The 22,768-nt window shown below is 42.5% G+C and overlaps 1 protein-coding gene across 1 annotated transcript in view; it reads right to left on the bottom strand.

The window, feature by feature from the left end:
- The window catches only part of LOC104402801 (protoheme IX farnesyltransferase, mitochondrial), a gene marked incomplete at its 5' end in the record, with an annotated part of 100,635 nt that overhangs the window by 20,754 nt on the left and 57,113 nt on the right, over positions 1–22,768 (bottom strand). The window contains one exon of the mRNA XM_010010775.1: positions 12,538–12,608. Within this exon, the coding sequence (XP_010009077.1) occupies positions 12,538–12,608 (71 nt within the window). The remainder of the gene's footprint in view (positions 1–12,537; positions 12,609–22,768) is intronic.

Below are 22,768 nucleotides of genomic sequence, written 5' to 3'. Positions count from 1 at the left end.
ATGGCTATCATATGGTACTGAGCTATGACTCGGTCACCTCCCTCAGCCAGAGGAAGATCAGCCAAAAGATTCTTTAAAGATTTGAGTTATATCTTTAAAGATCAGCACTCAAGAACCGCTGAACCCTCCTCAGCAGCTTCCAGAGATCCACCGGGAAAAACAGGGAACACCACCAACCCCAGGAGTTACACCAGGCAATCCCATCCCACTGGGACTGGGACACAACGAGCAGAGGACATTACACACTGCAGCACCATATTACTATTTGAAAGCCTTTCTGCTCCTAGGACTTAGGTAATAGGGAAGAAGGGCCATCATCTCCTTCAGGCACACATCTGGATTGCATTTGTGTGCTTTCCAGCCCTGCTTCCCCAGATGGACAGATGCCTGAAACCAGCAGTGGGGTCGTCTGCTGGCGCAAGAGCTGTCAGCTCAGCTGACTGCGAAAAATGAGCTGTAAAAGGCACATTTTGTCCTGAATAGCAACGGTAGCTTCCCTGGAACTATTTTTGATGGGAGGTTAAAAAAACCACTCATTCAGCTTCTGAGCTCAAAGTAAAGCACAGAGCATTCAAAAGCAATCAGTAATCATGGCAGAAAACTGAATGATGGCAATCTACCAACAGTGAAATTAAATGTTAACTTTCCACACAAATCCTTTTAGGCTGAATATTTATATATTTAGTAATAAAAACCACATTCATGACCATTGTCAGCTGTGAAAGTTCTACAGTAATAACACCACCACTAATGGAAACTGAAACTGGAACAACATTGCCTGGATCAGTAGCTTCATCACTGATGACTTCCCTGAAATGATTCTATTTTTCTATGCAAAAGACATTAGATTAAACTCCAGAGGAGTCTTACAGATAGACTGAGGATGTTCCTGATAGAAAAACCATAGCCACACTTCAATCTGAGATTTTAAATCAAAGTGGTTACATGATGCTACATTATGACCCATAATTAGTACAGTTTTGAGGCAGCATGTCTTTTTTTAAGGATTCAAAGCATGACTGAGAAAACGTTTTCATATTCGACTACAACTTCCAGTTACAGACTGGATTAGTCTCCACGAGGGATCTTTCTTCCCAATTAAAAGGCAAAAATAGCTTCAGCATTACCAGAATGGACAGGTTGCCAGAGCCCTTTATTTCTTTCACATAGATCTGATTCAGCATCAGTCAGAAGCATTAATAAACACAAGCAATCTGTGCTCTCACTTTTGGTACCAGCTTCCACAGGTACATTGTGAAAAGTCCCCAGACCTGCTGACCGAGGCTTAATCTTGCAAAGTAGCAGAATTACATTAAACAGTATCTATTAATAAGCTCAAATGGTACTATTTTAAGGGAGAAAAAAATGTAGAGAGAGATCTTAATAGATATTCATTTATTCTCTCTCAGTCACGCAGGAAAGTTCATGACTCATGACAAGGGATGAAGGATGATGTATTTTAAAGCCAGAATGTGAAACTAAATTACACTTTTAATTGGGAATTCAATTTTTCCCCATCAACTCCAAATATCAGAGTACACGCTTGTCTATCATTCACCCCTGAAGACTGACAAGACGTCCTTTAGGAGGTGCAAATAAATGGGGAGCTTTGTCAAGTCTCTTAGTTTTTCCTTAATGAATTATTTAACTTTGTCTTCACAAGTTACGAAGCAGTATCTACATTCTGTCAGTGTCTGGTATGTCATCCCCAAAAATGTGTTGCTGTGGCAGATCAGGCTCTACATGCACTACAAATATTGAATTTTATATCAAATCCCCTTTAACTGGGTATAAAACTACTGCAGGTTTTGGGATTGCCAGAACATGCTTGTTGCAATTCTGCCTCCTTCTGATTTTGTAACTGGCTTTTTGTGATTTGGTTTCTGATATTAACTATGACGAAGATGTTGATAATCTCAGCTGGGACAGTACTTTTCCCCATACATAAAACACAATAGTGTGGAAAATAGTGGTAACATTCCAAAACCAACTTGTGACACAAAATCTGAGCTGTGGGGAAACTCTGTGTTAAGAGGAGGTATGAAACTTGTAGGTGCTCCCAAAAACCCTAATGAGCTGGGTTAATGGGTAGCATTTAAGCACTTAAAAGAAGACTTCAATACCATAGCATTGTGTCTCCAGATAAATGGTTTACAGACCTGAACCTCAAATAAACCTCTTTCAAATGCAAATGTTTGGGAAAGAAATCACCCCTAATGCCTCTCCTTTGTCCACAGGGCTCAGCCAGGCCAGTCAACAGCAACCTGGATGTGGTTTTGAATGACAACTGGACCATCAGCAGGGAAAAAGGGCAGGATTCAGAGTGATGTGTAAATCTCCCAAAGAATGTCATATGGTAAGAACTTGGCCTATATGGAGCTCAGTGATGGGTAAACATGTATAGCTACATGGATTTCCTCATGGAGTTGCCACCTTGAGATTTGGAACTAACTTGCCAAACCAGCTCTGGCTTTGCTATCTAATGTACTTGTTCAGGAGTATACTCAGTGTAAATAAATACAGACTAGGATAAAATACCCTGTGTCTGTCTCAATTTACTTCTCTCTCACTTAAAACACAGCCCATGTGTGGAGCCCAAGCCACCCTGTCGTGGCTGTGTATCGCTACTGCATAAAAGCACAATCAACGCTGTATTTTAACCAAACTGGAGGCAATTAGTTCCCCTCACTCCTCAAAAACCTGAGCTACATGAAAACTACCATAAACAAACACAGCTCATTTAAAAGAACCATTTCATCTTGAAAGGGACACATCTCTCTTTTTTATGTTTGTGTAAATCAAAATGGGCTTGATCGATTCTGCTGAAAGTTCCACAAAGACGCGACGTGTGTGCTAAGATGAGGCAAGAGGAATTTAACTCGGCTGAAAGCAGAGCACTGAGTCCCACCCTCAGCATGGAGCCTTCTCCTGAACATATCCTGCTCTCATTTCTAACAGGCTAACGCCACACAGATGATGCTCTTTCACTGTTTGTGGGTTCCAGAGTCTGCCCAGAGAACCAAGACCAAAGCAACCACAGGTTTGGGATAAGACAGGTCACCGAACCCTGGGGACACTTGCAGTTCATGAACAGCACATTCAGACAGAAACAGAGCTTTTTATGCTGCTCTTTGTTATTAAGCAGAAGCTCCAATTGGGCCTCATAGAATCACGAATGGTTTGGGTTGGAAAGGACCTTAAGATCATCTAGTTCCCCCCCCCTGCCATGGGCAGGGACACTTCACACTAGACCATATCACCCAAAGCTCTGTCCAACATGGCCTTGAACACTGCCAGCAATAGAGCATTCCCCACTTCTTTGGGCAACCTGTGTCAGTGCCTCAGCACCCTCACAGTAAAGAACTTCCCTGTATCCAGCCTAAACTTCCCCAGTTTCAGTTTGAACCCATTCCCCTTGTCCTGTCACTACAATCCCTGACAAAGAGTCCCTCTCCAGCATCCCTGTAGCCCACTTCAGACACTGGAAGCTGCTCTGAGATCTCCACGCAGCTTCCCTTCTCCAGGCCAAACAGCCCCCACTTTCTCAGCCTGTCTCCATATAGCCTGTCCCATCACTTCACTTTAAGTAAAAAATGAAGAAGACCCATACTTACAACATGTTTATGCTCTTGTTACACTTGCTGTACACACCAGAACGCTAATCATAACAGCCCTAAGCAACCCTACAGAGCCTTAGCAAGCTCCTTGCTCTATGGCTTTATTAGGTAGGAGTGAAAGGGTGAATAATAATATTCACAGCTTCCCTGCCAACAGGGAAATGTAAATATTTCTTTAAAGTGCTTACAAGACAAACCTAGGGTACATTTGAAGAATGACCCCCTCAATATTTACACGAAATCCTCCTTTTTCACCTAACCTTACAGCATGGCAGTAAGTGAGCCATTCATTTTACTTCAGAATCTTAGTCCTCTGTTTAAGAACCAGAGACCAGCTGACAAACAGGATGGACAATATGGTCTCTCCAGAAACATTTTTCTGTGATTTAGCATGATTAAACCTAACATGTGCTTCTGCTGAGCCCTCAGCCAGTGTTTGCAAAGAAGTCTCGGGCCAGTTCTCAGTCTCAGTAAGATGGAGAAAACTGGAGCTCTAGAGTATTTCTATAATCATGGAATGGTTTAGGCTGGAAGGGACTTTAAAACTCATCCAGTTCCAACCCCTGCCATGGGCAGGGACACCTTCCACTAGAGCAGGTTGCTCTAAGTCCCTGTGTCCAACCTGGCCTTGAACACTGCCAGGGATGGGGCAGCCACAGCTTCTCTGGGCACCCTGTGCCAGCGCCTCAGCACCTTTACAGGGGAGAAGATTTTCCTTCTATCTAAACCTCTCCTCTTTCAGCCTAAAGTCATTCCTCCTTGTCTTGTCACCACAACCACCTGGTTTTTATCAACCTGCTCTACCAAGAAAAGAGAAAAGATAGTCCAGACATTGAGATCACTGACTCTAAATACATCCCCAAGAGCAACACAAATGAAGGAGTTTGTCTATTCCCTACAGCCATAAACACCAGGACAAGAAGCAGTGGTCTGCAGTAGAAGGAGGATCAGGCTCTACACACCATCAACTGGAAGTCATCACACAGATGAACCTGTCAAACTGCAATTTAAATCAGATCCTTCTGTCTATCTGCAGTTTGCTGTGCAACACTGCAAGCATGCATTTGAGATTTGTGCAATTTTAATACTCTACAGCATGCTCTTAAGTAGTTGGTATGCTTCATCTGAGAGGTGAAGAGGATGACAATGGTTGCATTTTGGGATGTCTACGTTATTATTTTGCAGTTTATCTACAGTTAGCATCTGGAGTTGTATTTTACAATTAAAACCCAAACAAAAAAGCCCTTTTATACCATTAATGTGCATGAATACAACATAATCATTGTCACACAAGGGCAGCAGTGTGAGCCACTGTGGCTCGTGCTCCTTTACAGAGTGATTTATAAGTTAATATTCCTTGTGATTCTATGTCCCTAGCAAAAAAATATTAACTAAGACATATCAAAGAGGTTCCACACATATCTCAACCTCAGGAATGCAGCTTTTCTGGTCATAAAGACTGGAGAGCGAGCATCTGTGTTAGCACAGCTAATTAAAGTGTAAGAAAAACCTCTCTTCTATCTGACTTGTGAAGTTGATAACACGTAAGTTATAACTTGTATAAGACATGATAAACTCTGTCCTTCACCGAGAGAAATGCACTTCTAACATGACTTACTGTAAACAGATCTCAGGGTCTAGGAGCTTCTAATCAGAGGCAGCTCTGTAATGGACTTGTTGAGCGGTGACATTTCCTACAACACTTGGCACACGCTGAATAATGATACTGCTGTGGTTAAACCAGATAAGGTTCAACACTAACACAGGGAACAAAGTGTTGGGGTTTTGACTGCATTAAGCTAAAATTTACAAACATGAACCTGAAATGTTTGACAGATGCAGGAAGAAGAGCCACCAGGAGAACACTGGAAAGGATCTTTGGGCTTCAAGCTTTCATTCTTTCAGGGGAAAACTCACTTTAACATCACCTTTGAATGAAAGGACTCATCACTAGTCAGTTTAAAAAGAAAAGAGTCAATGGCTATAACCGATGTCCAAGAGGCCCGTTCAGATGGGACACAAAGATGGAAGGATTAGTGTACAATAGCTTGGTTCCCTCCAGCTCACGGGGCTCTACCCCCCAGCGAGGAGCTGACATGAGAGGATAAGACAACTCCATTAAGGAGCCCGTATCACTTCTCCGCAGTGTTCCCCACAAGCAGATGGAGCAGCTATTTAGCCAAATGCACCGTGACTCCTGGTTTATACATGAGCATCTGGGATGTTTCCTGACGTGGGGCCATGTACAATGTACTCCGATTTATCAACCGTCCCACGTGCAATTAAAGATTCAGATCAGTAAGTCGGTGGTAAAGGCCCCTTGGCTGAACTGAAAAGCACCAAGGCGTGAGGGGTCACGTGTTTCTGCAGGGTTTATATTTACCAAACAGAGCTGCCTGCAAAGGAATGTCCCCGTTGAGCTGTGGCAGAACTAGGTCCGGGTGGGAGGAGTGAGCTGAAGGCACTAGCTGAATAGCCAGCAATTTCTTCGTTTCAACTGAAACGAATTTGAATGTAATGTTAGAGGTATTAAAACAACCCTCTTTATTGCCCTAAGAAACAAAATAGAGATGTAGTTAGAGCTGTATAATTTCCTGCTAATACACATTTTGATCTGAGGATAATGTGCAGTATCACCATTTTTCTGTGCATTCTACAAAAGGCCTCTAATACCTTAGAACCATTTAATCAACATCCTATGCAGGCAGTGAATAGATAATTGAAATATAAGTACTGTCATCCATATCCCCTTTGGGAAAGTGACACAGTAAGCATTATATCATTCCATTAGACCATCCTTTGATGTGGGTTTTATTCTCATTAAACTATGTTTTAGCCTCAAGGTTTCTTCCCCCCCTACACACACTTCTCCATGACGTGACCATGCCAGAAAACCCCCACATATCCTGCTGTTCAAAGGGAAGAAGAACATTTTTACAAGCAATTGTACATGTCAGAAATATAAAGCTGCCTTTTTAATTTCTTGTTTACCAAACAGAGTCAATGACAGCTTCTGGAAAACACAGGGTGGAAAAGAACCAGGGAAGCCAGGAGGGTGGTGGTGGGGAAGGAATGCATTTACTTGTTTTCAAATAATAAAGTCTGAATACAAGCAGGATAAAAAAGGCTGCCGTGGTGGTGTCTGCTTTGAATTGTGCCCTGTTTAAACAAGAGGAAAGCCTCCCACTGTAAAGAGAAACATGTTTATCATTCAGAAAGATCTCAGGGCAGTCCCTTTAAAATGAGGTATTTTCTAAACAAAATATTGGAATGTTTCCCCTGCAGGGAACGAGCATCTGATCTCTTAAAAATGATTATTCTTGAAGAACTGTAGATTTATGGAGGTTTTGTTTTATTTGTTTTAACTTAAGTCGAATGAAACCTGTCTGAAATGACCACCCAAGGGAGCAGCCCAGCCAGCCTAAGCAGAGGCTGATCTTTAAATGGGAACCGAAGTTGTACTGAAACCCTTGGGGAGGTTTTAAACTCCTGGCTTAAAGCAGGACTGGCAAACGCTTAATGCAGGCTTCAGCGTAAGCCGAGGACATGGATTTCCTCTCACTTACACCAGTGTAGCTCCACTAACATCAGTAGGAACCTTCCTGATTCACATTAGTGTTAGCAAGCAAAGAATCAAGCTAATTACACTGAGTTATCAACAGTGATTACAGAAGGATTTTTTTTCCTTAAGACGCACACAGATTTTTTCAGCATGTTCTGGTTTTGTTACACTTGTCATAGTAATCTCTACTACAGGTAACTGAGTGGAAAACTCAGCTTTACTCAGAACTACTCTAGAGTCACCGTGTGGCTTTGAATAAATAGGGAAAGTTTGACATGTTGCAATTTTCTAACAGTTTCTGACTGTCCATGTTATACAGTTGCAATTATAACTACAATTCATTAATATAAGAGAAACGTCACTGGCTTAGGAGGTCTTTTTGGTCTCATTCTTCAAGAGTTTGGCTTCTAGTTTAAACTGATCAAAGCCAACATTCCACTCTGAAATGTCAACAAGGAGAAAAGCATTATTGTCTCCATTAGCCGCAATAACCATCAACCCTGGCCATAAGAAGCTCATATACAGAACACAGCTCCTTGTGCATTGCTAAATGAGGAGGTTAATGGGATTCTAGGAAAAATTAGTCACCAAACAACATGAAGATTTATTTCTCTAAAGGCATCCCAGGCATCATCGGTGTTGTGCCACCTTCTGCCACGTTTAATAGACTTAAACTTCTCCAATGGGCAAGGAAAAGCAAGCTTGAGAGTGCAAATATTCTGTATAAGGAGAATGTAACTAAATTCCATACCATATTATTCTTATATTGGAGGTTTTTGAGACCAGACTGGATAAAGGCTGGAGCAACCAGGTCTGACCTCAGAGCTGACCCTGCTGTGAGCAGGGGTGAGGTCTGCAGGACCTCTCCTGAGGTTCTAATGCAGGACCATCCTGACACTGTCTGTATAGTGCTTCACAGCCTGGAGGACATGAAACCTGGGGGTAAAGCAAGGGAGAAACCCCAGCCCCACTCCCTGGCAGACCCTGTAGCCACTGCTAAGACCAGACCCAAAGGACCTGGTACAGAAAACGGCTGCAAGCTACAAGATGCTGTGGGAGCAGAAGTGAAAGGCGTCTACACAGCCATGAATTAGTTATTTAGAATGTGCTGTTCGAGATTTTTTTCTGTAAGATGAAAAAGTATTCCTGTACAACTATTAAGTTTTTTATGGGTGCTTAGCACAGCAGCTCCAGCAGTACTAGAAGTTCATAAACCCAGTCGCTTTTTAACCGGAGCGTGTGCAGTTCTGCGTAGAGGGGCAATCAAAACTGTCACTTGGTACAATATAATGGAGCAGGACACTTGTCATCCTCAAGGCTAAGCTCAATCAGCTACTGTAGCTAATACTAGAGATCTATTTAAATTAATCTGCAGGAAAATTAAATCCATTACCTTAAAAAGCAATAAGAATAAATCACACCCAACAGGAAACCAGGAAAAGCTGCTGCCATTTCAGTCCAATCTTTGTGGTAGCCCAGGAAATTTTTCCTTGTCAATGACATTAATAGCAGGCAAAATAATATCAGCTGTTGTTACAATGCAAAATGCAAACACGCTCAATGAGTTTAACACTGCAGCCCAAGTACGACGAACATCTCAAGCTGTTTGGATTTCCAAACAAGACTTGAGGGGGTCAGAGGAGGGAGGAGGACATGTGGGCAGGCTGGAATGATGGATGGCGTTTAGTGGCATGCTGTGTTTGGGTCTCCTCTTGTTATTTTTGCAACAGGATGTCTCTGATTACTCTCTGAATAGAGAATAAGGATGGTTACGTCTCATTGCTCAAAGGGACCATTTTTTTCAGAGCCTTACAAATTAAATAGGACATTGTAAAGCAAAGCAGTCAATGAACTATCAGGTGCTGTTTGTCACAAATCTAGCAACGCTGTCAGAAGATTCCCCGGGGGCATCAGCAGTGGGTTTGGGGCTGGCGAATAAGGTGTATGTACTCTTGTGCTTATGTACAGCAGCCCCAGCTCTGCAGAGTCCTTCTCTGTATGGTTTGGTCCAGGCCAAATGGTATAAAATCTATAGAGCAGGGGCACACTGAGCTTCTAACTATGTCAGCCATAAAGATGACGCGATATAGAGAAGACTTCACAAAGGATGAAGGACAATTGCTTTTCCTAATCCCATCCTTCCAAAACCGGCTCCTGGCTCACAGGGTGCTGACTGGAGCGATGGTCAGGCCAAAACTGCCAAACTTAAATACTTCTTGAGTGTCACCAGTAAGATAAAGACACTGGGTCCCCAGCCAAACCTTTGGTTCATGGTCCACACTGCAGCCCTGGCCACAGAGCATTTCTATGCAAGCTACTGAGGTTCCTCACTGATGCCAAAGGAAACTGCAAGTCCTCAGTAACTTGTAGAAAAGGCTGAGACGAGGGGAACTGGGAACCATGTGATTGTGTATGCAGGGACACGAGCACAGGGAAACGAGCACATGCAAGTGTTGCCATAAAGGACAGGACGTGTTGCTTTTCAAACAAAAACAGGTTTCAAAGTGAAGGCTTCAGGCAGAAAGGAAGGGGAGACCTGTTGGAAGCAAGGACAGTCAGAACTGCCAGTTGATCTTAAACCTAAATGAACTTGGGGCTGATGCTGCCAATGGAGGCCACAAGGTGAAACACATGGGAATCATTTCTCTACACCAGCACAGCATAACATTTCCTAATGATCCAGTTCCATGAATTACCTTATCTAAACTAGAGACGTCAGCTCATCCAGGGACTGGATGACTCAGGAACACCAAGGACCTCTCTCTGGGAGTTACCAGTTTGATTATGGCCCAAGCTCAAAGTGTCTTCATGATGCCACAACCTCTATAAATAACATCACTGGTCTCAGCGCAGTTTCTCAGTGGGCAGAAGTTCACATCAAAGCCACCACTGAAAGCCTTTCCAAGGAGTTGTAGTGAGCCAATGCAATGGAGAGTTAACAACCTTCTCACTCTTTCAAAGGGATCTCAAGCTCTGGAGTGGACCATAGAAAACCTGCAACCCAACCTGACCAGTTCTGCAACAAGGACTACATGGAACAAATAAAAAGGAAGAAAAGAAAGAAAAAAACATAGGAAATCACAATGGATTTATAAACAGTAGATGAAGACAGATCATAAAACAATGTCTCATTTGCACTGGATATCACAGATGTTATAACACAGCAGAATTAAAAAAGCAGCAAACATTTCATGACACGAAGCAGCTAAAGAGAAGAAAACGTCAGAACCCAAATGTCAAGACAAGTTTTGGGCAAGAACTCCGTCCATACCCCAAGCTCTCTGAATTCCTTCCCAGAGCCAAGACACCAGTCTCTCAAGCACAGTTTATCCATCTCAGTCTGGTCTGGTTTTGACTAGTTTTAGCAGAACCATTTAAGGGTTTTATTTAATCAGCCAGGAAGGAAAGAGTTCAAGGAACACCAGGGAATATGTGGCAAAATATAACAAGGTTAGATCACTTGCACTGGATTATTCTCCTCTGGCACACCACAGAAGAAATAACCCCAGTCAAGGTCTGCATGTTCATGTCTACAGGGAACGAAAGCGGCATTATTCAAGGTAAGTGACACTTTAAAGAACTTTAAATTAGCTGTTGACAGTCAGGTAGATAGATTGACGAGTGATTACACAAAGTCCCCAACATTACCATTTTGTGGTGAAAGCAAATATGAAGTGGGGGGGAAGTAAGAAAATCCATTAAATATGGGTTTGCCAATCTGTGGTGCATTTGGATGACAGTGAAGTTCATTTAAGGACACTGGGAACTTACAAAACAACTTGCTTTCTCCAAATCCAAAGTTGACAGAAAGTTTCCTAGCTCTGTTTTTGACTCCAGAAACACTGCAAGCCATGCTAGTAGACTATGATAAAAACAAACACTAGAACATCCCCCCATCATCTTTCTTCCTAATGAGTGTTGCTTCTTCCAAAGCTAAAGGACCACATGCAGCAGTGCAGCTCCCCTGTACAGCACGATTAGGGCTGACTCAGTGTATGTACAACAGCTGCCCTCACTGCAGTGGTCCCTAAAATATGTTTTTAAATAAAATTAACTCAACTCAGGCATCTGTAATTAGCACCATCCTCAAGAACAAATGGGACCAAGTTTATTGAAGCACTCTAACTATTTACAATGAGAGTGAATTTACCCCGAGGTTCACTTGACTATTTTGTCTCCATTTTCTTGTAATTTCATCCATCACATTTTTTTCTGCCCTCCAAAGGTGATGGATAAAACACAGAAATAAACAGGACCAACTGTTCACAGAAGCCTAAGGGAAAACATAATTTTGTTATAAATAATCCTTGGCACAAATCATGGAAACGCAATACTAAAATTGTTTGTTGAATCATTTATGAATTGGGCCTTCAGTTTTAGTTTGCAAATAAGCGAGAGGTTTCTGGTGATGTTCTTTTTTACTTTGCTTTTTTAGCTGGGAAACAGCCTTTGAGAAACCGAACTGATACATAATCCAGGAAACAGAGTGAATCAAGGATTTTTTCTTTATCCAAGGGATTCCCTATGCTAATAAATGGCTTTTTTTGGGAGGTGGAGAGGGAGGGATTTACTTACGGATGATAATAAACTAAGTGATGACAAATTTTTACTTTATTTTCATAAGGTGCCACCCTTGAGAGTTATCACCCCATGCAGAAAAGGTAAAGACAACACAAAACCACTATAAAAATGAGTTGCAGAAATCTCTGCTGGGAGATTCAAATGGATGTTCATGTTCTAATAGATATATGTGACTTACTAAAAACAATCTATGCTTTTGTGTTTGTTCTTAGAGGGGAAATTTTGAAGATTTCATAGAATGACAGAATGGTTTGGGTTGGAAAGGACCTTAAGATCACCTAGTTCCAACCCCTGGCCATGGGCAGGGACACTTCACATTAGACCATGTTGCTCAAGGCTCTGTCCAGCCTGGCCTTGAACACTGCCAGGGTTGGAGCATTTGCCACTTCTTTGGGCAACCTGTTCCGGGGCCTCAGCACCCTCACAGTAAAGAACTTCTTCCTTACATCTAACCTGAACTTCCCCTGTGACAATGTAATGCACAAGTTCAGTGGAACATAACCACATGCTCCCACGCTGTCATCACACATGAAGAAATACACAACATGAGTGGAACTTCTGCTGTCTTGACAAATTCAGTATTTCAGAGCAAAGATGATTACTCAAACTCCCCACATGAAAGTGATAAACATGTAGAACTATGGCAAACCAGCGAGGTGCTAAGTCTTTTGTCTGAAATTGCTATTTTTTGTCACCTGAAGAGAGAAGCTTGGAGATAGATAAAAGCAACGCGAAGACTTGTTTCTCATTAGGCAGAGCAGGTGTGCGGAGCCTTACCTGATCTGTCCTCGCACCAGTGGTCTGTTTTTTGTCCTGTTCATATTTGAGTCAAACGGAACCTCAAAGAACTGTAATTAAAAAAGAGAGAGAAGAGGAAGAATCAAAATGAAAGGCTGCCGGAAAGCATGCCATGCATGGAATGTGCTGTCTGCATCTGCAGGTGCTTTCATCTCTAGGTTTGAAGATTCAGAAATACAATGAAAATGGCAAACACCTTTAAGGGAGCTTTGATAGTTTTTGCATTAATGCTCTTGGCATTCCCTTAGAAAGAAAATCACCTGGAGGACACAAACAGTTTGTGCAAGTCCCCAAAAGTGAATCATTTGAAGTAGAGTTTGATTCCATGTTCTGTTCTCGATGGATTTGACACAGCTTTTATATGTACACCATTACACATACACATCCATACAGCCCTGCCCCCAGTTTTATTTTAATACAAACAAAGCCCTTGCAAATATCGTGCTTCTGGTATTTAAAAGACAAACACTAATGTGTTTTTCAAGGCCACCTAACTTCTGAGAACCTATAACCCAGCCCAAAATCAATCAACTCTTGTAAAACGCTACTGAAACTGCACCGAGCGTCTAGTTCTAGCAGCAGGGGATGAACACACCATATGGTGTTATTTAATGTCACAACCCAATTTGACTTTAAACACCGCCTGTGGGAAAAATTCAGGCAGCACTAGCTTCATGCTAGGAATTCCTGCAGGCTTTTGCATGATCCCTTTTATAAAGGATGTTCCTGGAAATGCACTTTGCCATACAGCAAAGTGTAAAGCCGTTCAGGTTTATGTGTGCAAAAGAATAGTAGGAATAACACGCATATATTTACTCCTAGACAGAGTGGGATGTATTTATAGAAAGACTATTTTCTACTGATATTACATCTGAGGTTTTGGGGTAGGATCCCAATTATGGTGGATACATAGGAAAAGTACCAGAAGAAATCATCCTTTCAGACAATGAGCCTGACAGCTCTGCACAGTCACACTGCAGACAGGTTTAAGGTGATGAGGTGATAAATGACTACAGGATAAAATCTATGTTATTCCAGCAAGCTGATGCAACCTATTATGCAACACAAGACAAAATTAACAAACATCTTCATTCTGACAGTGCCACGTTACTGGTCTTGCTACTTACTGGGGCTGCATTCCCAAGGGAATGCCATCTATTATTTGACGAAATGACTAGATAACAATTTGGGAACCTCTACTGTTGCTCCTGTGTATCACAAGCGTGGCAGGGATCGGATACCCATGGATCATCCTGCTTAAAAGAGCCCACAGGATTCTCCACTCCTGGTGACGTTTTTAATCTCAGGTTGAATCATCTTCCTGATGGATTTAACCATCCCCAGGAATAAGGTTGTAAGGAAGTCCTGCATGCATATGAGTGAGAGTGAGTGCCCGTGCTCAAGCCCACATGCTGAAGTTATCCTGCTTAAACAAAGCTTGCTAACAATAAGCTCTAAAGTGGCAGCAGGCATCATCTTCATGTTTTGCCATGCTTGTGAAGCTGTCCAAACCTGGGAAGCAACATGGGGAGAGAGTGCAGAAGGTCAAGGAAGCAGCAGCAGAGCCAGCAAGGGGGACTCAGGCTGGGGGACCCTAAACCTGCACTGCCTTACTGCCATCCAAGAGTAAAACTCCCTAGCAAAGTGTCTGCCTTGTCCCTCTCCAGGGGCTGGCCAACACACGTGAATGGATAATTGCTGCCTGTGCTGTGTATTAAAGGCCTCATTTTGCCCATGATGGATCCAAAACCTACCACAGTTCTGAAGGGAAGGAGTCCTGCATTTGTTACTTTGCATTAAAGGCTGCAGATTAAATGCTCAACAGCTCAGAGAGAGAAAAGCCTGAGAATTGATACCATCGAGGCAGCTTTTACTTACTAGTTCACATCCAATTCACCACAATTTCCTGAATCTACTACAATTCACTACAGTTCACTGTAATTTCTTTCCATCTGTGTGGCAGAGCTGGCTGCAGCTACACAGCTTTGCTTGCAGTGCACTTCCATTGGGAGCAATTGGATGGAGCACTGACTCACTTCCAAGTCCTACCAACTTTCCACACCTTCCAACTTTATTATCAATATTCCTGAAGCAAACTCAGGCTTTGCAGGAAGAAAAAGGGTTAGTTTATGCATCATTCCAGACCATGCTCATGCTTTGCCAGAGCATTCTGGTACAGTACCAGACAACCCTTTTATTCATCATTACATAGGCAGCTAACAGGTTATTTCTCATCCTCTGTTTGCCATCTGCAGCACAAACATTCTCCCCCAGCTACCACTGAAGTCAGTGGAGATCCTGGTTTAGAAGAAAAGCACAGAGGAGTCCATGGGGCAGCTACGAGCCCAAAGCACAGAGCACGAAGCTCCCACTTCAGAGGGACTGGTCAGATCTTCATGGCTACAACACTGCCCTTGACATGCTGGATGTTTCACAAAGAACCTCTATAGGAAAGCACCACGAGTAGCTTTGGAGAAGGGAAAGGCCGCCCATTTGGATCTGACACCAGCGATTGCTTCTGACAGCTCAGCGTTTTGCTAATGGTTTGTTTCACTGTTGCATTTCAGAGACAATTATGTTAAATGAAGAAAAGAATGTCATTTGACATCAGGCTGATAGAGCAATACAAGGAAAAAAGTCTATAGAGCTGAAGCCTTTTCTCCTGGAAGTATTTTGGGCTTTGCTCCGTTTTGCTTTTTTATAAGACACAATTTTTATTCATGTTTGCAAAGTCTGATAGCTTTGACCTTCCTTCCAGTTTAAACTTGTGCATGTGAGGAGAGGCTGGCTCCTTATTTAAGTATTTAAGCTTACAGATAAAGTTATTCCCTGTGCAATGGATAAAATCAAAATAGCAAGTTTTAAACTCAATGTATCTCAAACATAACTAAAATGAATAGTCAGATGCTGAAAGATATTAAACTTCTGCAGTTATCATTATAACCCAGCAACACCATAACCAATGTATGAAATATTGCCATATATTGAATATAGTAGTTAACCCCTGAATAGAATATACATTTTGCACAAGAAACACTTTTCTGCTGAGTTAAGTAATGAAATAACGTCTGTCTCTGTTGCATACAGACACGGCTGCTCCCGAAATTGAGATTACTGCATGACTTCAGTCTGAAGGTTTCACTCTTGAAAAGCTGACAATCTGGATAATCTGTTACTGTCAACCGGACGCACGAAGCTACATATCCAATTGACCTACAGTTAAGAAAACCCCTTTCATTTGCAATGCCCTGGATTCTTTCTCTGAGCTAGTTGCTATTACATGTCAGCAAGATGCCCTTTATCAAACTTTTCCCATTTTGCTCCCAGATGTTCAGCAAAATTCTCTCTCCACTTGAAATTATTTTCCCCTGATATTCTAGGAAAAAATGGAAAAAATGTGCATCTCAAATATCATTCCACAGGAGGGAAACAGTGAACTCCAACACATTATCTCATGCTTGGCCAACACAGTACTGCTTGTTTCAGCAAACAGTAAATTCAGGAAGATGAATCCTGGATAAATACATATTTTAGGAGCACTCAAGAGGCTTTTTCCTCAGGACATCTGAATGCATTGGTTCAGCTGGACAAGGCACAAGTTTATCTGCCCTGGGTATTTGGGAAGCTGGCCATCCAAAGGGCAGGCAGAGGGTTAAACTGAAAATTCCCTGAGTGACAAAACTTGGCAACAGCTTCCAAGACCCTAACCTAAATTTTAATCAGTATGCATGAACATTCAAAACATGATGATGGAAAAAAATAAATCAGGCCAGTGAGTGCTCTGTGGTTTATTTCTCTGGCAGGCTCCTCAGACTCTTTGTGTACATCTCATCTAGTTAATATACAGTAATTATATCTTAAACATCTAACAATTCTCAGATTAGCTGCCACATTACCACTTGTAGCTGTTTACACTCACTTCTTTTTTGTTCCTTCAGCTTCTTCATATTGGTTTGCACTTTGGTTTTAAGTGAAACGTTAAGGAATGTTTAATTTCTTCAAGCTACCTCCTGAAACAGTAGTGAATGCAGAGGGTAGCTCATCATTCAGAGCTCCTGGGGGACGCAGAGATTAATGATTTTTATTTGGACTAAGCCAAGATTCCCACAGCATCACCTTGCAGGTGGCATTACAATATGCTGGCACTTTGAGGACTAACATGATGTGGAAAGACTGAAGGGGCATCCCGTGCCTTTCCACGACACCCTCTTGTTCTTTCTGTATCACCAGTTAAACACCAACACCACCTATTAAGTTTTCAATGACCGTGGCCTGACCATTTGCAGTTAATGAAGGCAGTGGAGCAGATGGAAAGCCCTGAGCACGTGCTGCGTTTGCCACCCATGGTCATTCCTGCGGGAGGGATTTTAACTACTGAATTATGGCAGTTCAATACCTTTACTCCTGTTCACGCAGAAACACAAAGTGCATTAAGAGGAACAATATGTCATTCAGTTTATCAAACAGATCACCCACACTTAGGCTAGTAAACATCTCTCATATACCGCTATGGATTTAGAGTGTCTCGAGCACCAGCCTGGCCCCTGGCCAGGGCCAGCTCTAATCTGTGACACATGGAAACAGCAGCAGCTGAAAGAGGCACCCGGTCTTCCAGGTATTGACATAACATTTTACTCTAATGCTAAACACATATTTACATCAGAACCGATAATCCAGTGAGTCTGAAGATGGAGCAGAACCCTGCTATTAAAAGACAATTTAATTCAAGGAAACTCACACATCTGCCCAATGCAAAACCACTCCTGCATCTGAGCAGGCTTCCATGTGATCTCTGACAGCAGAACTGCCCTCTGGATGTATGTATTTCTCTCTGAAGGGCAGTTCAGGTGAATCTATGGTACTAATAAGCAGATGAGAAGATGAGGTTGTTGGCAAGGAGCAGTCACCTCCTGCCCTGCAGTGCTGCTGGTCTCCACCATCCTCCCTCCATGTCTCGCACTGTACTGGAGAGGTGGAGATGAGCTACAGGGATTGGTGTGGGTGGTGGCCAGATCCTCCCCTCAGCTAAAATCTCCTGCTGCAGACCCAAGGAAACATTATTAGCACAATGCAAATAACAACCAGTACAACTGGACTCCCCACTTGAGCACTTCTCTGAATGTCTAAAGCCAAGGGTAAAACTTGGCTGTACAGGGCAGTCTTGGAAAGATTGGTCTTGCAGAATTAGATGTTCTGGGTGTTCTCTGACTTAGCCTGAGCTACAGTAAGCTCTGATCCTCTTTAGTTCTGCCAAAGAGCAAGCTATTAACCAGAAACATCATTGAAACACACACTGGAAACCAAAAAGGCACATGAATCAGGAAGGAATGAGTGGACCAAAACCAGGTGGAGAATGCGGTGCAAAGCGGAGTCCAGCTACCCGGACAGTAACCTGGGGTTTCCTGGGAAGGTGACATCCAGAAAGCCATTCCTTGCAGCTGGAAACACGGCCTCTATATTCATCAGGTTTCAGCACTAGGTTTTCACATGAAGGCTCCTGTCGTTCCCATGCATTCCAAGGAAAGCTGCCATAAGCAGCAGTGGAAGCCCATCAGACCACAGAGAGCTGAGTTCCTTCCTTTGTGAGTGCTCTTCCCCTCCCCATTACCAAATTATTCCTACTCCTCATGTTTTCAGTGATTTATCTTACATTGTGATAAAGTAAGATATAATTACATAAAAGGAGAAGAAAAACATAACATGTAATTTCTGGTAAATAAGATCAAAGTCAGATTATTATTATAGGTTTTCTTCTGCTTTCCTCGCAATCGTTTTTATATGAAAGCAACAACGAATAATTAAAGTATATTACAAAAGTCTTTTTATTCAATTGTACACAGATGTGACTAAAATAAAGGCAAAGGGAAGGATTTTCAAAAGCACTCATGTACTGATCTAACACTATTCTCACTGAAGTCAATGGCAATTTGACTTCAATGAGAGCACAGACAGACCAACAGCGAGTGATTCTGAAAATCCCACCCTAATTGTACAAACAAGGGAAGGCTTTAGAGATTGCTGGCTTGGAGATTGTATATTTGAGAATCATAAAGGGCACACAGCACCTGTTTGTCTTCAAGATATGAAAATAAAGCAAGGCAAATATTTTAAGGATTAGAAATGGCTTTTTTCTTCCCCTTTTTTCTAAAGGCAGTATCTGAAAACCCTCTGGCTCTGCCGTTCCCACTCCACTATGGATCTGCTTTAATATTTTCCATTTCAAAGAGGATTCTAATTAAAACCAAGATTGATGCAAGCCTGAACAATGTTACTTACAGATAGAGAAGGGCAGCTAAACCCCAAACTATCATGTCCCAGCGAACCCAAGGAAGGTCTGCTCCAAAAAGCAACTACCACCGTTTAATTTATTAGTTTTTTAATAAGCTTCCACAAAAGACACATTCTTCTCAACTAGCTGGTGTACAGAAGCCCATTGCTGTGTACAGGGAAGAGAACAGGAGGTAACTGCAAAGAAAATGTGCATACCTGTCACTTTAGAGATGCATTTTCAGGATGGAGAATGCAAAGACTTCAATTAGCACCAATTTGCCCCCTCAGATGAATGACCTGCCCTGTGGGCTCTGCTTTTAAGGTGACATGTTCTTTCCTTGACCACTACTTTCTAGGGATTCCCAGAGGCACCCACTGCCACCGAAACTGAGAACCTTTTAGATATACCACTGCACTCAGTATTTAAGTACACTTAACTGGTGGCAGTGCCAGAGCCTGGCCTGCTGCGCTGGATTGGTTTTCAGCTCATCCAAATGCTTTTGGTGAGTCTAACCACGAAAACAAGTGGTCATAGACCCACAGACTGGCTTGGGTCCTTACTATCCTCCGTTCCCACCCCCTGCCATGGGCAGGAACGCCTCACACTAGACCATGTCACCCAAGGCTCTGTCCCAACCTGGCCTTGAACACTGCCAGGGATGGAGCATTCACCACTTCTCTGGGCACCCTGTGCCAGCACCTCAGCACCCTCACAGTAAAGAACTTCTTCCTAATATCAAACTTGAACTTCCCCTGTTTAAGTTTAAACCATCACCCCTTGTCCTATTGCTACAGTCCCTGACAAAGAGTCCCTCTCCAGCTGACACTGGAAGGCTGCTCTGAGCCATTAAACCCCTGCCTCTTCATCGGCACTTCAGCCTAATGACATCCTTTGGTGATATCAGAAGTGCCATTACAAGCAGCTTGAAAAGCACATGCCTGTGTTGACACTCAGGAGTGTCAAAGCAACACGGTCCTAACAGAGTGCTGCTCCATCCATGGGTCCTGTCCCCACGCTGAGGGCTGGGGATGGAGGTGAGGATGATGCCTGTCACTGCTGAAGCCTAACTGGGCGAACCCCTGTGGTTGCACTTGTGGCATTCACCTTGGGAAAAGCAGCAAGGGTGGAAGGAAAGAGGCTGCTGTGGCCAAGCATAGAATTAATGAAGCAGGAAAAGAGAATTAAGGACTACATGTGGTCTGCAGTTGTATGAGTAGCTTTAAATGAAGTAATGGAGCATTTGCACCAAATTATCTACTTTACCCTTTCATACAGCATTTTTCTTGTCTTCATACTGGAATCAAATTTATTAGCATCAATGGGTGGGAGGAAGCTCTTTTAATCTCTCTGATTTCAATATACCCAATGTCCACGACTTGAAACAAGAGATGTGAATCTCCTGTTTTGGTAAACAGGACTCAGGCTGAGCACCCACCAATGAGCTCAGCTCTTCCCACTAAAATCATATTTTGCTAATAAGATACTGCAATAAAAATGAAATAATAATAAAAATAAACTCAGGCTTTTATAAGTTGTTTCATCTTGAAAACTGCTGACATGGTGAGCCACCTAACTAGTGTATTCCCGAGGCCACACAGAGGTCAGCCACAGCTTGAGGGGAAATGTAAGCTGGATACCACAGACAGGCTTTCACCTTACGTGATCCACCTTGGAGAAATAGCTTTCACACGAAGAAATACAGGTTTCTGGCCAGCTGCCAAAGACTTCCAATAATATTAAATATTTACCATAGAATATTTACCGTAGAATATTTAAGTGCTTTTTATTTAGCACACAATCAGTGCATCCACAAACAGAGCTCCTTCCTCCAAGCCTTCCTCCAGCCCCATTTCCAGGAGGGGACTTGCCCATCCGTGCATCCGGGCTCCTTGAACAAAAGGGAGCAATTCCCATAGTGCAGGATGTTCTGCACTTCCCATACTTTCCCTTTGAACATGGACTTTGTCACCACAGGCCTCTTCCTTTTCAGCTTAAAATGAGAATTGCTATAAAATGTGTTTCGGATCTGAATCCACAGTTAAATAAAACACTTCGTGCCCTTCTCTTGTGCTGACCCAACTAACTGCACCCACAGAACAACCTGATCTGGCCAAAAATGTAACTGATTTCCTTCTGCAACTCACCCAGGCAGGATTTTTGCAAGTTTTTAATGATGAATTACAAGTAGATGTCAGATGCAGAGGTACATACTTCCTGCTCTTCAGGAACTCTAGTATTTCTATGTATTTTAGGACCAATTATTAGACTTGAAGACAAAAATACTACCTTTATGCCTTTATACCAAAATACACTCTGAACCACTTTGCAAAGCCGTTTTCTCAAGGACATTCCTTTGCATTAAATCATATTTGTCACGAAGCCAGCGTGCCATGAGTGCAACATGTAATTTAAAAAACAAACAAAACTTCAAATAACAATCTCTTCACCAAAGATAGGAATTGCACAAGGTCAGTATCTGGTTTAAGTTACTATATGTCCTAAAATACACAAGGCCAGGTCCTCTGGACACAGTGCAGCTGCTTTGAGCAATACTGCAGATAAAATCTGATACTGAAGATGGCTTAGACAAATTCCTGTGGTGGAATAAAGTTGTTACTCAGGAGCTCTTGGGGGAGTATTTCTGCTGCCCAAAGCAAGTGGTTAAGTCAAGCAGGAGATGCAGAGTCAACCAGGAGACACACATCTCCTCCAGATGGCAAGTGAGAGCAAACAGAGACGGGAGCTTCTCTAATTGAGATGCACAGCGTTTATTTCTCTCTAGTAACTACAGAAGGATGCTGAGTTCCTGGCTTTAGCCAGGGCAGTTGTAAAAGGGGCAGGTAACTACACAGCCCTCCAGACTATGAGTATCAGCTGCTTTTCAGCCCCCTGTGCCTACTAAAGAGAGCTATAAAACAAAGCAACCCCGCTGCTGCTCTGTTCTTGCCCAGGAGATTAGAGCAAGGAAGTGGAAAGGTGAGATTTAAATCACTTCCACACGTCTCCTGGCTTCATCCCATGTGTCCAGATCCAGGTCATTTTAATCAGCTTCTTATAAATTGTCACTCAAATGATAAGAATACTAATCCACCACAATGTGCTTCCTGCCAGGCACCCAAATATGAATCCATAACCTGTTCTCTCACATCACACGGAGATGTTTTCCCTTTAACTGCTTTAACTGACACATCCTGTTAGCAATGTTTGCTTTCTTTCAACACAGACCAAAGCAGCAGGCAGGCCTGCTTTTGGCTATGGAAAGGTTATTTATGCAGTTGCATACACAGAAATTACTTACTCAAAACACCTTTTAGTTTTGGGATTAAATTCACTGTTTGACTTGAAAGCTCCTGGCACCTGTGAAAAATCATTTGCTTTGGTCCATCTGTATTGGACAAAAGAAAAATCTTCAGCTCCTCCTGGCAAAAAAAGTTAAGAAAAAAAAAACCAAAACAGTGAATGAAATCTGGAAAAACTGTGTTATAGTCAATAAAAATGCCTAAATGTGAACAAGGGTGTAATGTGGCATCAGCATTCACAGACATGCCTCAGAAACACAGTATAGTAACTGCCTGTCACAGAACTACTCAGCTGGACTTACCCACCCGTCAAACATCTCACTAAAATCATGCTCAAGTGTTCTTCCTTTAAAGACTTGATATGAGGAAAACTTTCAAGTCACATTTCTACATATGGCACATTTAGGGCATCTACTAGGTCTACAGGAGAGAGAGTTCACAAGTATCCCCTCTGCACTAAAACTTACAACCCACTTTTTCCTGTTGTTCTGATGTCTGAAAAGCTGAAGGAGCCCCTGCGGGGGATGTGATGATTTACCTTTGCTGGCAAGAGAACAGCCTCATTGCTTCACCCCACCATGTGCTCTTGTGCCAAGAGGAGTCTAGTTTCTAATATTGTGAAGAGCTTTAAATGTTGAGA

This window comes from Nestor notabilis, unplaced genomic scaffold (assembly GCF_000696875.1).
Source record: "Nestor notabilis isolate BGI_N333 unplaced genomic scaffold, ASM69687v1 scaffold9873, whole genome shotgun sequence".
Classification (NCBI taxonomy): Eukaryota; Metazoa; Chordata; class Aves; order Psittaciformes; family Psittacidae; genus Nestor; species Nestor notabilis.
Note: the sequence above shows the minus strand (reverse complement) of the source record. Positions and strands in the feature narration are given on the sequence as shown.